Source organism: Oryzias latipes, chromosome 11 (assembly GCF_002234675.1).
Source record: "Oryzias latipes chromosome 11, ASM223467v1".
Taxonomy (NCBI): domain Eukaryota; kingdom Metazoa; phylum Chordata; class Actinopteri; order Beloniformes; family Adrianichthyidae; genus Oryzias; species Oryzias latipes.
Genome location: NC_019869.2, coordinates 15,992,484 through 16,009,439, shown reverse-complemented (window position 1 = coordinate 16,009,439; position 16,956 = coordinate 15,992,484). Strand labels below are relative to the sequence as shown.

The window sequence follows — 16,956 nt, the reverse complement described above, 5'->3', positions numbered from 1 at the left end:
CTGAAAAGCATCAGAGCATTGTTTATAAAAATGTCTTTTATTTCAATACCAAAGTGTTCAATTCACAGTGAAAGATGAAACTTGAGCAAAAAAAGATAAATCCTGTTCAAAATATTACAACAACTCCTAGAAGAGCTTTACCCCCCCCCCCCCCCCCCCAACAAAAAAATATCATTTCACCCGTCATATAAAACTCCATGAAAAGAAAGGATTGGAAAGGAAGTCCATCATCCACCAAAGCCTCTACGGACAGAAAAGCTGCAATTTAGCAAATATTTTAGGAGATTTTAGCCTTAACGATGCTACATTTGCTCCAGCATTACCAAACTGACCACTCTGCCTTATGATGACTCTTCCTGCAGCATGAACTGATGGGTTTTCATTGTATTCATGGCAAAAAAACATTTTTTTTCTATTCTGCTGTTTCTTTAAAGGTAATACTGTAACAACCAGAATTTTCTTTAACTGCTGCCATTTTAATGCAGGAATGTTTTAGAAGCCTAGAATACCAAAGAGACAAACAAACAGAAAATAAAGCTTTTAGGTTCAGTTTGAATGTAGAAACCTGGCTGTGCAGAGTGGCCAGCAGAGGGCAGTGTCACAATGGTCAACGCGTCATCCAAATGTAAAAAAAAGTCAGAAAATTCTTCTTTTTTTCCTTTTTGGAAGCTTGATCATTGATTTTAGCTTCCTAGTCTGTCAACTGCAGTTAAATTCAAATGTGTTATTTTTTAAATGGAGTTTTGTTTCTTTTTTTGAGTCTTATCCATTGAAAAGTTACTAAAGATCCTTAGCATGGGTTGTTTGTCCTCGCTGTCTACCGGGGCAGCAGCACAAACCACGACTCAAACTCAACAACAGCAAGTAAAACAAAGTGTTTGAGAAGTCCATATCATAAGGAACTCAATCATAGAGCAGGACAGCTGCACATTAACAAATCATTCATGTGCTGACTCACACACACACATTCTGACCTGAAGCCACTGAATCAACTGGTTTACGGCTTTTTAATCTGTGTGTGAGAGGGTGGTCGATGATGCGATCCATCTGGACCGGCCCCCTGGGAATAGTAGTCACTGACAAGGCCACGCAAAGTGACTTGACGATCAGTCTGAAAGCTCCAAATGTTAGTGCATCCACGACAGAAGAGCACCAGAGAGCAGCAGGGAGGAAGTCGCCGTCATCTTCTTCAGCTGCAGAGAGGGAAAGGTTCCGGAAAAAAACAATGTTTTTCTCAAAGCTGGCATCACTCCGAGTCGGAGAGGACGATGACCTCGAAGGGGTCGCACTGGGTCGCCACGTTGACCTGAAAACAGAGAGGAGGTTGCCAGGGTTACTGCACTGCTGCTGCGGCTCGGCAAGAACTTTTTCAGGACAAGTTTGGATCATTTTTGTCAGTGTGAACACAGAAAAGCAATCAAACCACAAAAAGTCCCCTTTACTAGAGAAAAAAAAAACTTTATAAGGCTCAGAAAACACAAAGTCTTTGTTTTGTAGAGCGGAACATTATCAAAAAGTTGATGCTGTTTTCTTTCCACCTTATTCTTCTTGGGGGGGGGTGTAGACGGAGAGCTCCTGCCCCGGCTTTTGGGTGGAGTTGCTGCTCTGAAAGACTCTTCGTGGTGTGGAGAAGTGCAGACGCCCATATCCAGAGGAATATCTGCCTCACTGAGGAGGAGGAGGAGTCAGAAGACCGTCAAAGACTAAACAAATGTTTCATGTGAGACAAAGGCGTGTCCACCTAAACGCTATTTCCTCCATCTGTCATCAGAGCATCCTCACCTGTCATGGTTTATTATGAGGTTTGTCTTTTTGGGGTTTTGCGGCGTCGTTTCCTCCCTCTTCCTCTTCTGTGCCCGTGTTGCTCTGGTACTGGAAAGCGGCGCCGTGCCGTTGGTCGTCTGAGCGTCCCGCTTTCCCACAGCCACGGTTTGCTGCCCAGATGAGGGTTTCTCACCGGAAACCCAGCAGCGGCCTGAGGGCTCCTCTGTGCTGTGGGAGGAGCCTGTGGGCTCCTGGGGTTGATCAGCGTTCCCGTTGACTAAAGCTTGATCGTCGCCAGCCTGCGCGGGCTCTGAGTGGGCGGGGCTTTGAGGTAAGGAGAGGTCAGAGATCGGAGAGATTTGAGACTTTGTTTCATCCGAAGCAGGACTTCCATTTGTGATGGGCTCCTCTTCATCTGCAAACATGTCGGGCGACTGGTCGTAGGTCTGCTCCTCCTTGATGTCACCTTCGTTTTCAGCCTCGTTTCCATCCTCCTCTTCCTCATCATCTGCAGATGGAAGCAAACAGGATAAATCAATCCCCTCTTCTCATTTACACAGATCACATTTCAGACGTCTTTGTTATAAAGCCATCTTCAGCTTTATGGAAGCCCCGCCCACTAGCTTAAAGCTATGATGATCTGAATTCTCGTATTTCTGTTCTGACCTGGTCCATCCTGCTGAGTGCTGGCTTCAATCTCGTCCTTAATGTCTGGGTCTGAGGATTCATCCTCTTCATCGTCCTCTTCTTCTTCTTCCTCCTCCTCCACCACTCCGTTTGTCCCTTTTGTCTTAACTTCTTTGTTTGCCTGAAAATGAGAAAAGAATTAAAACGGGGAGGAAAACAGATGAGCGTGAAGCGTCCATCTTCCCATCCTGATTACCGAAGGCGGCTAAAAAAGCTTCACATCATCAAACGTTGAAAAAGAAAAAGAAGGTTAAACGCTTTCAATTCCTGACTGCAAACATTTGTTGATGCAGTTTCTGCTCGTTGACTTCAGTAGAAGTGCAGATACGTGACATTTTCGTCCCTCACCACATCTTTGCCCTGCCGTCTCAGCCTCTCCTGCTCCTCCACGTCTTCCTGCTTGACGGCGTATTTGGTGATGACTTCCTCCAGGCGGGACATGGCGACCTCTCTGTTGGAGCGCAGCTTCTGCTGCAGAGACGAGTCCGACAGAGCGGGGTCTGCAGCTTCAGACAAAAGACGGGAAAACAGCTTTAAAACTCTGGAGATTTAGTAGCACAGAGACTTGAATTCTTTGAATCTTATGCAATTTGATGTAGAGAGGAGGAGCGTGTAACAGCTGATTCTGTTTGTTCAGAGGTCAGTTTGAAACATTTTGTGAAAAGCCCTCCAAACATTTACTAAAGTGGACTTTAGCCAGAGCTGGTTTAAAAATAAACATCTAGTCATGAGCTTTTAATGGATTTAGAAACCAGTTGTAAAAGATTAAAATTAAGAACAAATTTAAAATCCAAGCTCCTTCAGAGATTATTTCTCTAAAAGTGAATTCACACCCTTGATAGAAAAACAAAAGGTTTCTATGGTTTCTGTGTCAAACTGCATTAAAGTATAAACACATTAAATAAAAGAAACGTGACGGCATGGTTCCTCATGTAAACTCTTTAAGGAAGGATCCAACCAAACAGCAGCGAGCAGCTTTTCTCTCAGCTGGGAGTCTCACTGGGTTTGTAGTTGTCTGTGAGGTGAGAGCCAAAGTTGTAGAACATGTCGTTGAGTCGGCGCCTCTGCAGGAGGTCGCCCGTCTCCCTGAAGGCCTCCTGAGCGATCTGGTTCAGATGGCTCTTGCTCAAGCACAGGTTGTGGCGCTCGTTGGCCCGCAGAACCTGCTGGAGGATGTCTTGATAATCCGGAGGGTTCTTCTGCACCTCGGGACTGTTGATGAAGCGCTGGATCTAACAAAGGAGGAAAAGATAAACGAGGAACTGGGAGGTTATGTTCCAAGATATTTAGGGAAACCTTTAAAGCCGTCAGCTCACTCTCTTGTTGATCTCAGGGTATCGAGTGCTTTTGTACTCGATCCTCTCCTCAATGGCTCGGCCCGTTAACGTGTTGCAGCCCTTCAGTTCACACAGCTTTTCATAGATCTTCATCAACTGGGAAAGAAATGAATGCCTGTTACCAAACACCGTTTGACCTTTTGTTCCACAATCAGATGTGCATCAGACCTTCCGCTTCAGCTTGTGCTCCTGGATGTAGATGGAGTCTTCAGCTTCCAAGTCATTCAGGCTAAGCTCAGTTTGCTGCAGACGGAAGATCTCATCGTTGTAAACCTTTAGGAGATTCTCCAGGTACGCGATCTGAGAGGGAGACATGTGCTCCAGATATTTAGTCTGGCATCGTCTGATTTCAGGAATAAAACAAGTACAGGATTAACACTGACTGTCTTTTTTTTTTTAGGTTTATTGTCTGTACCGACCTGTTTCCTTGAGGCCCTTTTAGCTCTTTTTTCCTCTTTTTGATCTTGCTCTTTGTTGTCTTCCTGCACTCCAGAAGTAGAAGGTTGCTCTTCGTCACTCCTCTTCTCACTGTTAGGGGGAACGGAGGTAGACTGAACAGAAGCTGATGTTGAGGTAGAGGGCGCCGCCTTGGAGAGGGTCAGTCTCCTTTTATCCCTGTGCTGTTTGAGCACCGTGCACAGTTCATTGATGAAGACAAAGGTTTTGGAGCGGTTGTTCTGAGCGCGAGTTAGACATCCTTTCAGAGTGTTCCTGAACTCCACAGAGGACAGAAACTCTGGACACGTCTTGGAGTGTTTCAGCTGCAGGTATTCCAGGACCTCCGGGCACTCCTTGGTCTGAGCGGAGCAATGCTCCACAAACTACAGGAAAGACACGAGAGAATCAAACACTGAAGATGAATCATGCAGATCATTACACCTTTCATATTACACCTTTATAAGACTTTTACAAAACAGAAAAAGATTCAATTGTGACTCACAGAGAAAGTCAAACAGATGAACTGTAAAAGCTTTCAACAATTTAACATCTTAAATGTTTCTAACAATCTATTCCGAAGCACATAAAAACATATTTTATCACAAAATATTAAGGAAAAAAACAGTAGATATCAGCAATATTAGCACAAACAAAAACCTGCTGGGTGTTAAAATATTCTTTATTTTAGAAGTTGAAGAAGACCACAGAAGAGAGGGTGGGCTCAGTAAAAACCTGAAGCAGCTCACCTCAGAGAACAGTTTCTGATTCTCAGCTAGAAGACCCTGAGCTTCCTTCTTCCCTGAGACTTGGTGACTTGGGGACATGGCGGCGTGCACGGCCACCAAGTGCTGACCTTTGGGCGGTAAGGCGTTTCTGGAGCCATGATCAGAGGAGGGAGTAGTAGCGGAAAAAGAGGGCTGGGGGCTGTCCTCGTTGTCTTCATCCAGAACTATGATCTCATCTCCCATTGAGGCAGGAGCCACCGCCATCTAAACCCTGACGGATTCTGCTGTGAATCTGCAAACAGGAAAAACACGCTGGTCGTGACAAAAGGTACAGAAGCAAGACGTGGAAGGATTATTGATTTCAAAAATCTATTCATATATTAGTAAATATTGGGGGGTCAGTGGTGAAAAACATTTTTCACAACTTATTTCCTACTGTTTAGTCCTTGTTACAAAAACCAGCAACTAATAATTTATCAGGGGTCCAAAAAAATCAATTTATATAAAAAAATCTATTACTAATTGGCTTATTTTATTTTAAATGTTTATAAACAAACCCATAGAGCCTGAATGGAAGCACAGTTGTCTGTCCAATGAAAACCACAGATATGAACACATGATTATGTTGGTAAAAAGGTATAAAATTCATCAGGAATAAAAAAACGTTGTTTCTGGTAAACGTTGTCAGTTTCTCTTCGTGGTGTGGACTCTACTGTTTTTGCCCTTTTCACGAGTGACCAAAACACAAGACGTCCAATCACAAGCCTGCTTCTATCAATGAAAACTAACTGAACCACAATAAATAAGTGGGATGTTGTGTGCACAAAACTAGCCCTCCTTTTTCCCAGCACCTCTAACAATGTATGAATAAATGAATATGAGATGTTTTAACCATAAAGAACAGAACAGTCTAGAAGGCCCTAAATGCAGGTTTGAATCGTGGAAGCTGTTGAATTTATAGTTCTAAATGTCAAATGAATAATAAAAATCTAGATTTTATTCATTAAAGGATTGGACTGTATTGCCACAAAGCTAGTTATATATTTTACAGATGAAAATCTCAACGCATGGGTCATGATGTACTGAGATGCTGAGAGAGAAAGATACACAACACGGTATCTGGTGAGAATGTGGACAAAAACGTCTCACAGTGAAACAGGATTATTAAAGATCCAAAAAGATAAAAACACTGCAATAATAATCGTCCACACGGCTGCAATGCTGACCTGAAAATACCGAGATGCAGACAAAGAAATGGCACTTTTCTGTTGCCTGATCGACACAAATTAGACTTATTTTTAAGACGAAAATGCTCGGAATGCAAAAATGAAATGGCTCGACGACAAATAGCACTGATGTCTATTTTGCTTTTGATTATTCAACATTAAAAAAAATCTGTCTAGTAGCCTTATCTGATTTACATCAACTTTAATTACCAAAATTTTTTCCTGTTTACTTTTACATCCTGAGTCTGTCTCTCTCGTAGTTTTCTGGTCAACGAAAAAAAATGAAGGCGAATATTCAACAGAACTTAATCTAAAGTGAAAACAAAAGGAAATTTTGTAAAAACTGATCACAAAACATGGCAGATACGGTGCTTATAATTCTGAGAAAACACGACTGGGTGCATATTATTAAAACACTCACCTTTTATTCAGGAACAATAGAAACGTAAATGTTGCTCTTCAGGAACGCACAGCAGTTTTTAAGCTAAGATTAGCAACAGAGCAGCTACTGTAACTTTTCTTGTAAATCCAAACGGAATATAGGAAAAACGGCATGATTTCCTGGTTATTTAACTAACAGATTAAAGTTATTAATACTTCATGGATGCGTTTTTTAGGATAGCAAAGTCTTTTGGCTAATTTAGATCTCGTAAATTTAGCTCCACGAACTGCTAGAAACCGAAAATGTGCCCGCGACACTCAGACCAATGCCAAGGCCTCTCATTGGTGGAAAGAATAAAGATCCAGTAAAAATGTCTGCTATTGGCCAGAGTGGAAGACAACAACACTACGTCTTCTTCTACGGATCTTCCGTTACGATTTGTGAGTACACTCTCCAACAAAACAGACATTTAGTGGAAAAAACAGTGAACTGCAGAGTGTCTGAGCGCTCTAGATCAGTGTTTTTCAACCTTTTTAGAGCCAAAGCACGCTTTATCCTTGACAAAAATCCCGCGGCACATCAGCATCCAACTCATAGTCTGCATGATGTACAGTCCCTCCGCAATCTCACATGCATTTTTGTGATGATTGTGGCAGAAAAAGCTGGAAGTTGCAGCTGTTTTTTCTAAAAGATGTAATAAAAGTATGTCTATTATTTAGCTGCCTACGTAAGCTGCAGTTGTTTTAGCTTTAAATTTCCTCTATTCTAGATTATTTTCTTGCATTCAGACTCCTCATTTGTAGGGCATAATAAAGTGATTTTTAAACCTGGTTAATACCATTACATGTCACACATTTGTTCTCTGCATTTGACTGTGAGCAGCAGACACAACCGTACACAGGAACTGGATTGGATTCACCCCCTTAATGCTGAGTGTCAATTTTTAGAGTCTGTGGTATGACTCGGCCTAGATTTGAATTTACGACGTTCCAGTCATAGGGCAGACACTCTACCACAAGGCCACTGAGCTGGTTAAAACATGGTTAATCATGATGCATATTATGTCCAAATGTAAGAAGAGTTAACTTGGAGAACCACGCCATCAAGTATAATAAACGTTTAGAAATGGACAGATAAAGCACAATTAAAATGACTTCTTACAACCTTTTATTTTTGGAATTTTTACAACAATTTTGTCAACATTTCAGCAGAACTTTGACAAACACACAAAAAAAGACAGACATTCATTAATTGTAATACAATGTACAAATATTCTGGGCTTCCTATTTACAAACGTGCTTTACTTTATTAATTAGGACAGTTGTTTTGCATCTTCAGTGAAACATATTTCTCAAAAAACAAAACAAAACACAGCCTCCAGTCACAGTTTAGAAATCCCCAAAGTGAAACTTGAAGCGTTCTTTCGGTTTTTATGATGTCATGCTTTCAAGATAAGAACATTAAAAGAAAGGGGTGGTCAAATAATTTTCTGTAAAAATGGTACGGTCCAAACCAGCAACCAATCAACCAAAGGCACCAAAGAGCTGGACAGCTGCACATGAAACCCCATCAGAAGTATGAGACACCTTGATGATTTAGTGACAAACGTCTGCTTTGTCATCACTTATCCTGTTGTGAGAGAAATAACAGATGTTATTCACAAGAGTGAAAGACTGTTAACATTTACGTAAATAAATGAGTGAACTTGCCTTGTTGGGTTTAGCAGCCTCATCAGATCCTGAAAACAACGAGTGGAGAAGTCAGGAATGTCTATTTACACCAAAAACTCCCATATGACGGCACATTTAAAACATATTCAATATTTCAGTGAACAATGATGTTGTCTTGGTACCTGAGCTGGTAAAAGTCCATGAAGCAAACTTAATGAGGCCGTAGAGCACCAAGGCCACACCCACCATCGCCATGGAGTCCTCGATGGACGGCGAGCTGAACCCTTCAGGTAAAACCAAAAACACTTTTCAACACTTTTGCTATGAAGGTAAACTCACAAACCCGTCATTCAAATAATTCAACATTTCCATACGTTATATGTTCAGCTCTTTATTGAAAAATGTTAGAATCCAAATAATTCAGAGCGTGTGACGATAAAAGTGAGGTTACCGATCACACTGAGGGTCACGCTGGCCCGCCGCGTGCCGCCACGGTGAACAGCGACGCAGCTGATCTCCCCCCCTCTGCCCAGGTCCAGCTTGGACGTGTCCAGCTGCAGCCGGGTGCTCTGGCTGTAGGTGCCGTCCCAGGCCTGCCGGTGACCCGACATGCTGCCCGACCCCAGGGACCGGCTCTTCCCATCTGCCCCTCTGAACTCCCAGCTCAGGTCTACCGGGAGAGGGACGAAGCCGGAGGCTTCACACTGGATGTTCAAAACCTGACCCGGGACGGCGAGGGGGAGGGGGGACGGGTGGATGGAGAGGGATGGAGGTTCTAGACAAACATGGAAACAAAAAAGCGCATATGGTTCTCCATCAACAGAATCTTTTTTTTCCATCAGGAATGTCTTTTCGATCCTTCCTCTCACCTACGACCTCCAGCTCCATGGCCACCTGAGCCAGCAGGTACGGCAGGAACACTGAGCAGATATACGTCCCAGAATGCTGCACTTTGGTCTCCTGCAGGATCAGCGACGCGTTTCCTCTCTCGTGCAGAGCCTCAAAGTCCAGCGTGGCCCCCTCCTCTAAAGTGTCAGCCAGACGGTCCGTCTTACCATCATAGGCCAGAACGAGGCGGCCGTCACCTCTGAACTGATACCGCCACTCGACGGCGAAGCCCGTCTCTGACAGAGGAGACAACGGGTCGGCCCAGAAGCTGCAGTCCAGCGTGAACGGCTGCCCCAGCCTGGCCTGAGCCGTCATGGTTGTACTGGTCAGGCTCAGGATCACTGAGGACACAGACAGACGTTTGTGAGGCAGACGCACTAAACCTTTGGCTGTTTCAAAGACAAACAGTAAATACCGCTGTGCTCCTTGGTTCCTGATGGAGCGCGTGTGATGGTGGCAACCCCCCGCTGTTCATCCACGCCATGGAAGGAGGCTGAAAACCAGTCGGCCTGCAGGTACACGGGGCTGAAGGCGTTCTCCGTGAGGGAGCGGACCCACGCCAGGCTGGAGGGCTGCGGCAGGAAGGGGTTCACTTCACACTGAGGCTTCTTGATGGAGCCGCGGGGCGGGTTGAAAGAGCGGTGGCACAGAGTTTCAGCGGGGTCTGAGGACAAAAGAGAGAAACAATCATAGAATATGATTTCTGATCATCATGGAAGGTTTTTTTGACGATAATAATGACAAACAGACGACAGTCATTTGTTCACAGTCCAGCAGAACTGACCTGTAATGACGTAGATCCTGTCGGGGTTGATGTCAGACGGAGCTCGGCTGGACGCTGCGCCGTCGTCACGCTCATCTTTCCTGATGTGAAGCAGAGTTTTTTCCTGAGTCGTGGCTCCAGCTAAACCTCCACCTCGACCCACTTTCTCCTGGACAAACCAGCACTCCAACAGCGGGCAGCTGCTGCTGCTGCTGCTGCAGGCTGCAGACGGGAGACCAGGAACAGCACAACACGGGAATATAGGTTACAACACGTGTTCATGCTTTGTAAATGAGAACTTTTAGTGCTTTACCAAGAGTTGTAACTAAGTGATAATACAGAGCCACAAGTTAGAATAAAATAATCAAAAAATGAAATAAAAACTGGCTTTATAATGCAAAACTAAAACTGCTATAACCTGAAATTAAAAACAAAAGTAAAAGTGAGTTTCTGTGGTCAAATAAAGATATCTGAACAGTTTAGCAATAATTTATGCTTCATTTATCTGCAGTTTAAATATTTTTATTATCTAGTGGAAAATAAATTATGACAAACAGAAACAGATGGAAAACCTTTAACCCAAAGCATTTTAGCCTAATTTGTTTATGTATTTAGTTTGTACTAGTGTTTTTAGTGACTACATGAGCCTTCAATGTACCTTTAAAAGTTTTCGTGTTTTTTTTTTAAGTTTTACTGAGACACGTAGCAGGAACTTTATTATTTAAACTTAAAGGTTTTTTCCCACTAAACTCCTTAAATAAATATACGTTTTCAAGTAATTCACCCTCACAACCATCATACAACAACATTATTAGAGATATTATAGAAATTAATTTGAAGTTTTCATAAATTCGGCAAACAATCGGCTCACAAAAGAACTATTTGATTTTTAAACGAAAGTTTGACCCAAAACACTTAACAGCATAATTGTTGTTCTTCGCTGCTTTGCTGACGTAAAGCTTGATTCTTTCTAATGTTCCATTAGTAAACAAACTCTTTTTGTAAGTATATTTATCACAGCAGCTGCGTATATGAAACTCGTTTCAGTTTTGTGCGTTTTCTTTGACGGAAGAACGCTGTTCTCTTACCGTGGATGAAGCACCAAAGCGCCACCAGGGAAAGTTTATAAATGGTAGAAAAGTCCGTCATGTTTTTATGTGTCCCATCGACTTTAACTCACGTCTCATCTGTTCTTTTACTCGCTGCAGATCATTAGAGCAGCTGGTTTTCCCCAAAAATATATGCTAGCTCTTTTAGTTTCACTTTCACCTTCAACATGCTAGCGTTAGCGCATAGAGATTTTCACATCAATAAGAATAAAAAGAAAAAAACGAAGAGCAAAATTTGTATAATTGATAATTTAAAAGCAAATATTTAAATTATGTACTTCGAAAAAATGAACAAATAAAATAAAAACAAACTAAAACATAATGCTAACAACGAGTCATCAGGCACCAGACCGCTAGGTGGCGCCACGACCAAAGACATAGACCAGGGGTCGGCAACCCATCGTTTCGGAGCCAAGTGTGGCTCTTTCATCCATCTGTTGTGGCTCCCTGTGACTTTGGAAAATAATGAGTATTTTATAATAATTACATTTTTTTAGTTTGTTCATTTTTCATGGCATTTCAAAGGCGCTGATGGCTCCATACGAAGCGCGAGCCACGTAAAAAACAGCTTCGTAATGAGCTCGTATTTATCGGGCGAGACCTGCAGAGCTGATAGCAGGGAGAGGCACGCGGGGCGGCTTCAATAGACCTTTTTCGCAAAAACCGGAAGTACGTCATCAACGTGTAAACCTAGTTCCGGTTTGTGCTTCGCTGGCGGAGGAATGGCAGAGCCTAGAGTGTTTTCGAAGAGCCTGAGTTGTGTTCCGAAGTTCACCAGCACCGATGTGATGAAGAGTGTGAAGATGCAATCGTCCACTAAAGGAAACAAATTGGACATGGGATATAAATTCGTCCACGAAGAGTTTATCCACCATTACCAAGGTAAGCTTCAGCTAGCTTTAGCCATAGCCGCATCACCGGTAACTCTGTGTGTTTACGTCAACTGTAAATCCTGGTGTTATTAATTTGTAATATAAGGCATCGCAGTGAATATGTTGTGTGTATGTTTAAGTGAAAAGGCATGAGATTAACATAACACCCAAAAATTTGGTGAAGCTGTAAATAAGAAATGTTAAGTTGCCCGTATGCGTGTTCATTTTGCTGCGGTTGCGGCACTTTCTTCACTTACTAGTATTATTTTTCTGAAAGTATGGTGAGCAGAAGTCCTCTTTTCCTGGACATGTCCTCTCTTTTGATACTTATATAATAAAATAACATTGAACATAGATGAAATGTAATTATATTTGCTTCATGTATGCAGCTCTGAACACCAATTACTCTCGATGAAATATCTCACAAACTCACTTCACTCCTCTTTTTTACAAACTCAAATCTGGTCACCCTATTGACAGTTATAGTTTCATGTCATTCTGAACATTGATGTAGCAACATAAGTATGTCCTAATTTTAACCTATATAATTTATTGTGTCTAGATATCACTGGACGCAGAAAGTGCCAACCTGAAAGCTTTCGTCTGCAGTTGTGTGGCTGCTAAAGGATTTTGCAATCACATAGTTGCCATCCTGTTCCAGACCGCACATTATTCACAGCTGGGTCTGCAGGCTGCTCCACCCCCCTGGCCTGCACGAGTGGCTTGCAAAGATGGCACAGGTGGGTTTGTGATCATATTGTCATTATTTTTTAAGAACGTATGTGTATCCATAACAACTCTAAATTATTATAAAAACACCCCAAGTAGTTACTACAGACTTTAATTGCTTTCTGCCTTTTACTTATAAGGGAATCCATCCTGAACCGGTTAGTGAGCTGATGGTGCAAAAACCCAAAACAGTTGGCAGGGACGGTCAGAGGTCCACACTGTACAAGGCATACAGGTGATTAACTTTTTGTTGCTTTGTGAGCAAGTTAAGTTTTTTTTTTTTTAATCTTATGACTAACCAAATTATGGTTACAGCAGATATAATGAATTAAATTGAAATGTAGTTATGCACTTATGTCTAACTTTTGTGTGTTGTGTTTCTCTTGTGTAGGACCACAGCCAGATCCATATGATGGCATCTGGAAGCAGATTATGCCAGGTGCAGCCCCAACCTCTCATGGTTGTGTTGGATGGGTTTCTGAGATGGAATGAAAGAGAACTTGGATATATATTGTGGCAAATGCATGAATGCACACCTTAAATTACACTTATCTTGTCTTTAACAATCAGTTCAGCCTTCTGTCTTACTGTTGATCTGTAATGTTATTTTTTATTGTAAATGTTTGATGTTATTTGCATACCAAAAAATTAAACGAGGCACAATTTTGACCAAAATTGTTTTATTTGTTCATCTAATTTTTTTGTGTAGTCAGTCACATTTCAACAGAAAAATATTACGAATATAACAATTATATTTAATTAGATTTTAAGAATATGTGGAAACACTAAATTTTTCCATACTATTTGCACATTATACATTATTTACATACCAAACATTAATTCACTCTTCAAAACAAAAAAGTCCATGATAATTTGCCAAAACACGGCGGTTAAGCCAGATCTGATTCACACTGCCCATCAGTGTGAGCGGCACAGAGAGTTCCTGATGTGAAAGGACTTTATCCTACTGATCACTCTTTCCACCATAATTCTGAGGCGGGTGATGGCTGCGGTTTGTTCTGTTTCCTCCTTGCTGAATTGAGCTGAAAGCTTAAAAGGTGGAATATTGATCTTAGATCCAATGTCAGTTAGGAGGTCTTGAACGAGGAACTTTTGTCCGCCATGACATCGTCTCCTGGCTCCAGCAAAGGAACTTGGCTTCTAAGTCATGGATGTAATCCAAAGCCTCATCCAGAGCACCTGTGAAGATAAAGAAATTAAAAATCAGTCTTAATATATTAATGCTACCTTTCAACACAACACAGTAATCATGTTTTGAAAAGTATGTTAAGTATTTAATTACAAATACATTTCATTTATTTTTGTTAAGGAAATTACAAAATGACAAAATGCTCAAAAGTGATTAAATACATGTAATTAAAATAGGTGAGAGCATGAACATCTTTTATTATAAATATTAATTTGTTCAGGTAGAAATGCATGTATCCAATAACGGTACACATAGTTGACTAACGTTAACCAAACACATTATGAACAACCTTACCTGCAGGTGGGTGTGTCACGTAGTCGTGATCCATCTTTACTGTCTTAGCTTAGCCACCATGTCGCTATCTTCACAGCTTAGCTGCATAGCCTGACGTTTGAGGTTCTGTCATATTCTGACTCCCTTCTCAAAGGATCAGTAAAGTTGTTCCAAGGGAAAATACTCGGGGCAACACCACTCTTCAGGCGACGAACGACGCAGCCGCACCACAATCCCGGAGCGAAGTTAGTAAGTGCCGGCAGCAGAGGGTGCTACCTGTGTTTACATTAAAACTATGCCCTTCATCTCTTCGGATCGCCTATATCCATTTGGGTTTCAGGTTTAGATCCACAGGAAAATAATGAAATGAAAGGTAAGGCTGTTTTTGGTTGGAAGACGAACAGCCTGGAACGCAACAGAGACTGCAACTCTTCGACTCTGCCATTCTTCATATCTGCTGCTACGCTAACAGGAAGTTGTTTTACATGTCATTGACGTATTTCCGGTCGAAAAATGCGGAAGTGTGAAAAAGGTCTATAAACACTCCGATCTTCTGCCGGGAACTTGACGTACCGCGGGGCAGAGACCAACTCGCTGATGACAGACTGAGAGTTCGCGCCAGTGTTGCCAGATAGAGTCACAGTTTTCCAGCCCAAAAGTCATCTGAAAACCGCCAGACCCAGCCAAAAACCGCCCAACACAAGTTTTGATTATGTTTTTTCCCCGTACTGGACTGATAAAATGAAAAAAAATTCTAAATAAAAGATAGTTCAGACTAATAATAAAATGTGTACAATATTGAATATTTCTTCAGCGGGCCGCCTTCTTCCATTCATTTGCTTAACCCGCTATATCCCCGCTAAAACCTGCGTCCGGCTCTTTCATCCTTGTGCTGTGCTGGAGCGCCCCGAATACCGTATTTTGCGCTCTCTTGTGTAAAATACACCGAGGAGCGCGGGGGAAACAACTCTCAGCTGCAGAGGATGTGAACAGGTGAACAGGTAGAGAGGAAAAGCAGGTGGAGAGGCGGAGGAGGGGCTTTGGATCAAACTCTGTCAGAGAGATGCAAACACGGGCATCAGATTGAGACGCAGCTTTCACTGCAGGAGTTGAAGCAGAGACTTTCCCTGGGATGATTTTATGAACTCAAACATGGAAACATGATTACCAAGTAGAACTCTTCAAAATAATAAACCTGATCTCTCCACATTCTCAGTGTCTACCATGCATTGACAAACACATCGCTCCATGCAGCGATCAGACCAGAACCAGTAGCTCCTCCCACACGCGACCGCGGTATCATCCTTTAAAGAACATAATGTGCATTTGCAGCGACGTATGCTTCAGACGATGTCCGATTGGCCAATCTACATGTCAATCAAGTCCCTTACTTCTCAGTGAGGATTTTGATTGGCTGGTGGATTTTAAAGAAGTACTTTTTTTTTAATCTTTTCTGGCCCGCGATCTACACTCATGTCATTGAAGGTCGACCGGTAGATCGCGATCGACGTAATGAGCACCTTTGAATAATATATACATGCATAATATATATAATGATGTCAAAACGGGTTGTGGCTCCGAGTGCTTTCTTTTTTATTAGGGGCGGTCCCAAATGGCTCTTTGAGTAAAAAAGGTTGCCGACCCCTGACATAGACAGTGGACACAAAAACAAATTTTTGGCACAAATGGAACCTCATACAAATGGAACCTCATAGCGCCACACATCAAGGAATAAAACAGGTTCACATCTAGGAAGCATCCCAAAACAATTTACCGTAGTTTATTCAATTAGCTTGTTTAAAAATGTAATATAAAAGGATTAAAAATATATATATTGACTTTTCCATTCATGATCAGAGTCTTTTTATTACGTGTTTTAGAGCTTTCACTTTTATAGTTATCCTTCAGAAGTAAACAACGGTTGAGGCGAGGCCGTGAATTCTTCCTATTGGAATCCAGCCCGTGAGGACAGGGGTCACCTGAGGACAAAAGGAGCAAAAACAATGGAAACATGTTTTTAAATCTACGAATAAATTTAACTCACAGCGCTCTTGTTTTAATGTTTAATTTAAACGTCTAGTGTAAAAGTAATATTTTTTAACTTAAAAGTTGTCAAACTTTTCAGGCAAATCTTCCTTGCCGCATGAAAGCCTGTGCAAACCCTTTTTAAGATAAGATAATACCAATTGGGACCATTGGGAGTTAGGTCATCTAGACCCAGTAGACAGTGCTCTGAACCTTTTCTTTCTTCAATGATTTGTGATCTTCACTGGTGGTCATGGATTACATGAAATCTTTCCACCTTTATCCACCTTTGTCATGGTAGGGAGAACACTGTAAGGGTGGAGTCATCTAAGATAACACAACGGATAAAGTAAGAACAACAAAATATTTTATGTTAAATTTGAAAGAAAACTGCCAATCACACTACTATGGGTGAGAATTTATTGCCTCTTTCTTGCTGTTTTCAGTGCCTGTCTGTGGAAATATGATGTAAGACAAGTACAACAAGAAGCCTCTTCGTCCTTGCAAAAGCCACCAAGGTAACAAACACACCTATATGCAATTTCCTGGTTAGAGTGCAGACTGAATGCCCTTTCATCAAAACCAAAGACTGATCAGCTGACTTACCAGAAACAGACAGGAGCTGACTGTTTGTGACCAGAGGAGGAGCTTTTGTTCTACTGAAAAGGTTTTGTGGTTTCAAACTTCCCTGTTTTAGATAATTAGTTTAAAGTAAACAATTTAAATAAGAGGGGACAGAACCTTAGATGTGGTTTAACTTTACCATCAAGGTTTGCTTTTGAATACACTTTTTGAACTTTATAGCATCAAATGCAGTTTAATGTACTTTGTAAAAATATATATTATTACTTTATGTTT

At 41.7% G+C, this 16,956-nt stretch overlaps 2 protein-coding genes across 2 annotated transcripts; both read right to left on the bottom strand.

Moving 5' to 3' along the window:
* Positions 1-18: 18 nt before the first annotated feature.
* On the bottom strand, positions 19-6,900 carry LOC101167464 (death domain-associated protein 6). The gene is made up of 11 exons (XM_004074064.4): positions 6,599-6,900; positions 4,973-5,243; positions 4,208-4,609; positions 3,957-4,088; positions 3,768-3,884; positions 3,452-3,683; positions 2,800-2,957; positions 2,431-2,572; positions 1,783-2,272; positions 1,539-1,668; positions 19-1,306 (listed from the first exon to the last, which is right to left on the bottom strand). Exons 2-11 carry the CDS (start codon positions 5,213-5,215, stop codon positions 1,247-1,249), a joined length of 2,106 nt encoding a protein of 701 aa, XP_004074112.1. The 5' UTR covers positions 5,216-5,243; positions 6,599-6,900; the 3' UTR covers positions 19-1,246.
* An 805-nt stretch (positions 6,901-7,705) lies between these two features.
* Positions 7,706-11,071, bottom strand: tapbp (TAP binding protein). Its single transcript, NM_001201519.1, is given in 8 exon segments — positions 7,706-8,188; positions 8,269-8,297; positions 8,412-8,513; positions 8,681-9,004; positions 9,099-9,458; positions 9,533-9,781; positions 9,902-10,102; positions 10,969-11,071. Coding segments are annotated over 8 exon segments (1,335 nt in total). The 5' UTR covers positions 11,030-11,071; the 3' UTR covers positions 7,706-8,179.
* Positions 11,072-16,956: the final 5,885 nt, after the last annotated feature.

Excerpts from the sequence above, each read along its gene's own strand:
- LOC101167464 (XM_004074064.4), bottom strand. The coding sequence starts at position 5,215 with ATGGCGGTGGCTCCTGCCTCAATGGGAGATGAGATCATAGTTCTGGAT. Across the intron at positions 2,958-3,451 it reads CACAGACAACTACAAACCCA|CTGCAGACCCCGCTCTGTCG; the intron begins GTGAGACTCCCA and ends TTTTGTCTGAAG. Across the intron at positions 1,307-1,538 it reads CCCCCCCCAAGAAGAATAAG|GTCAACGTGGCGACCCAGTG; the intron begins GTGGAAAGAAAA and ends CTCTGTTTTCAG.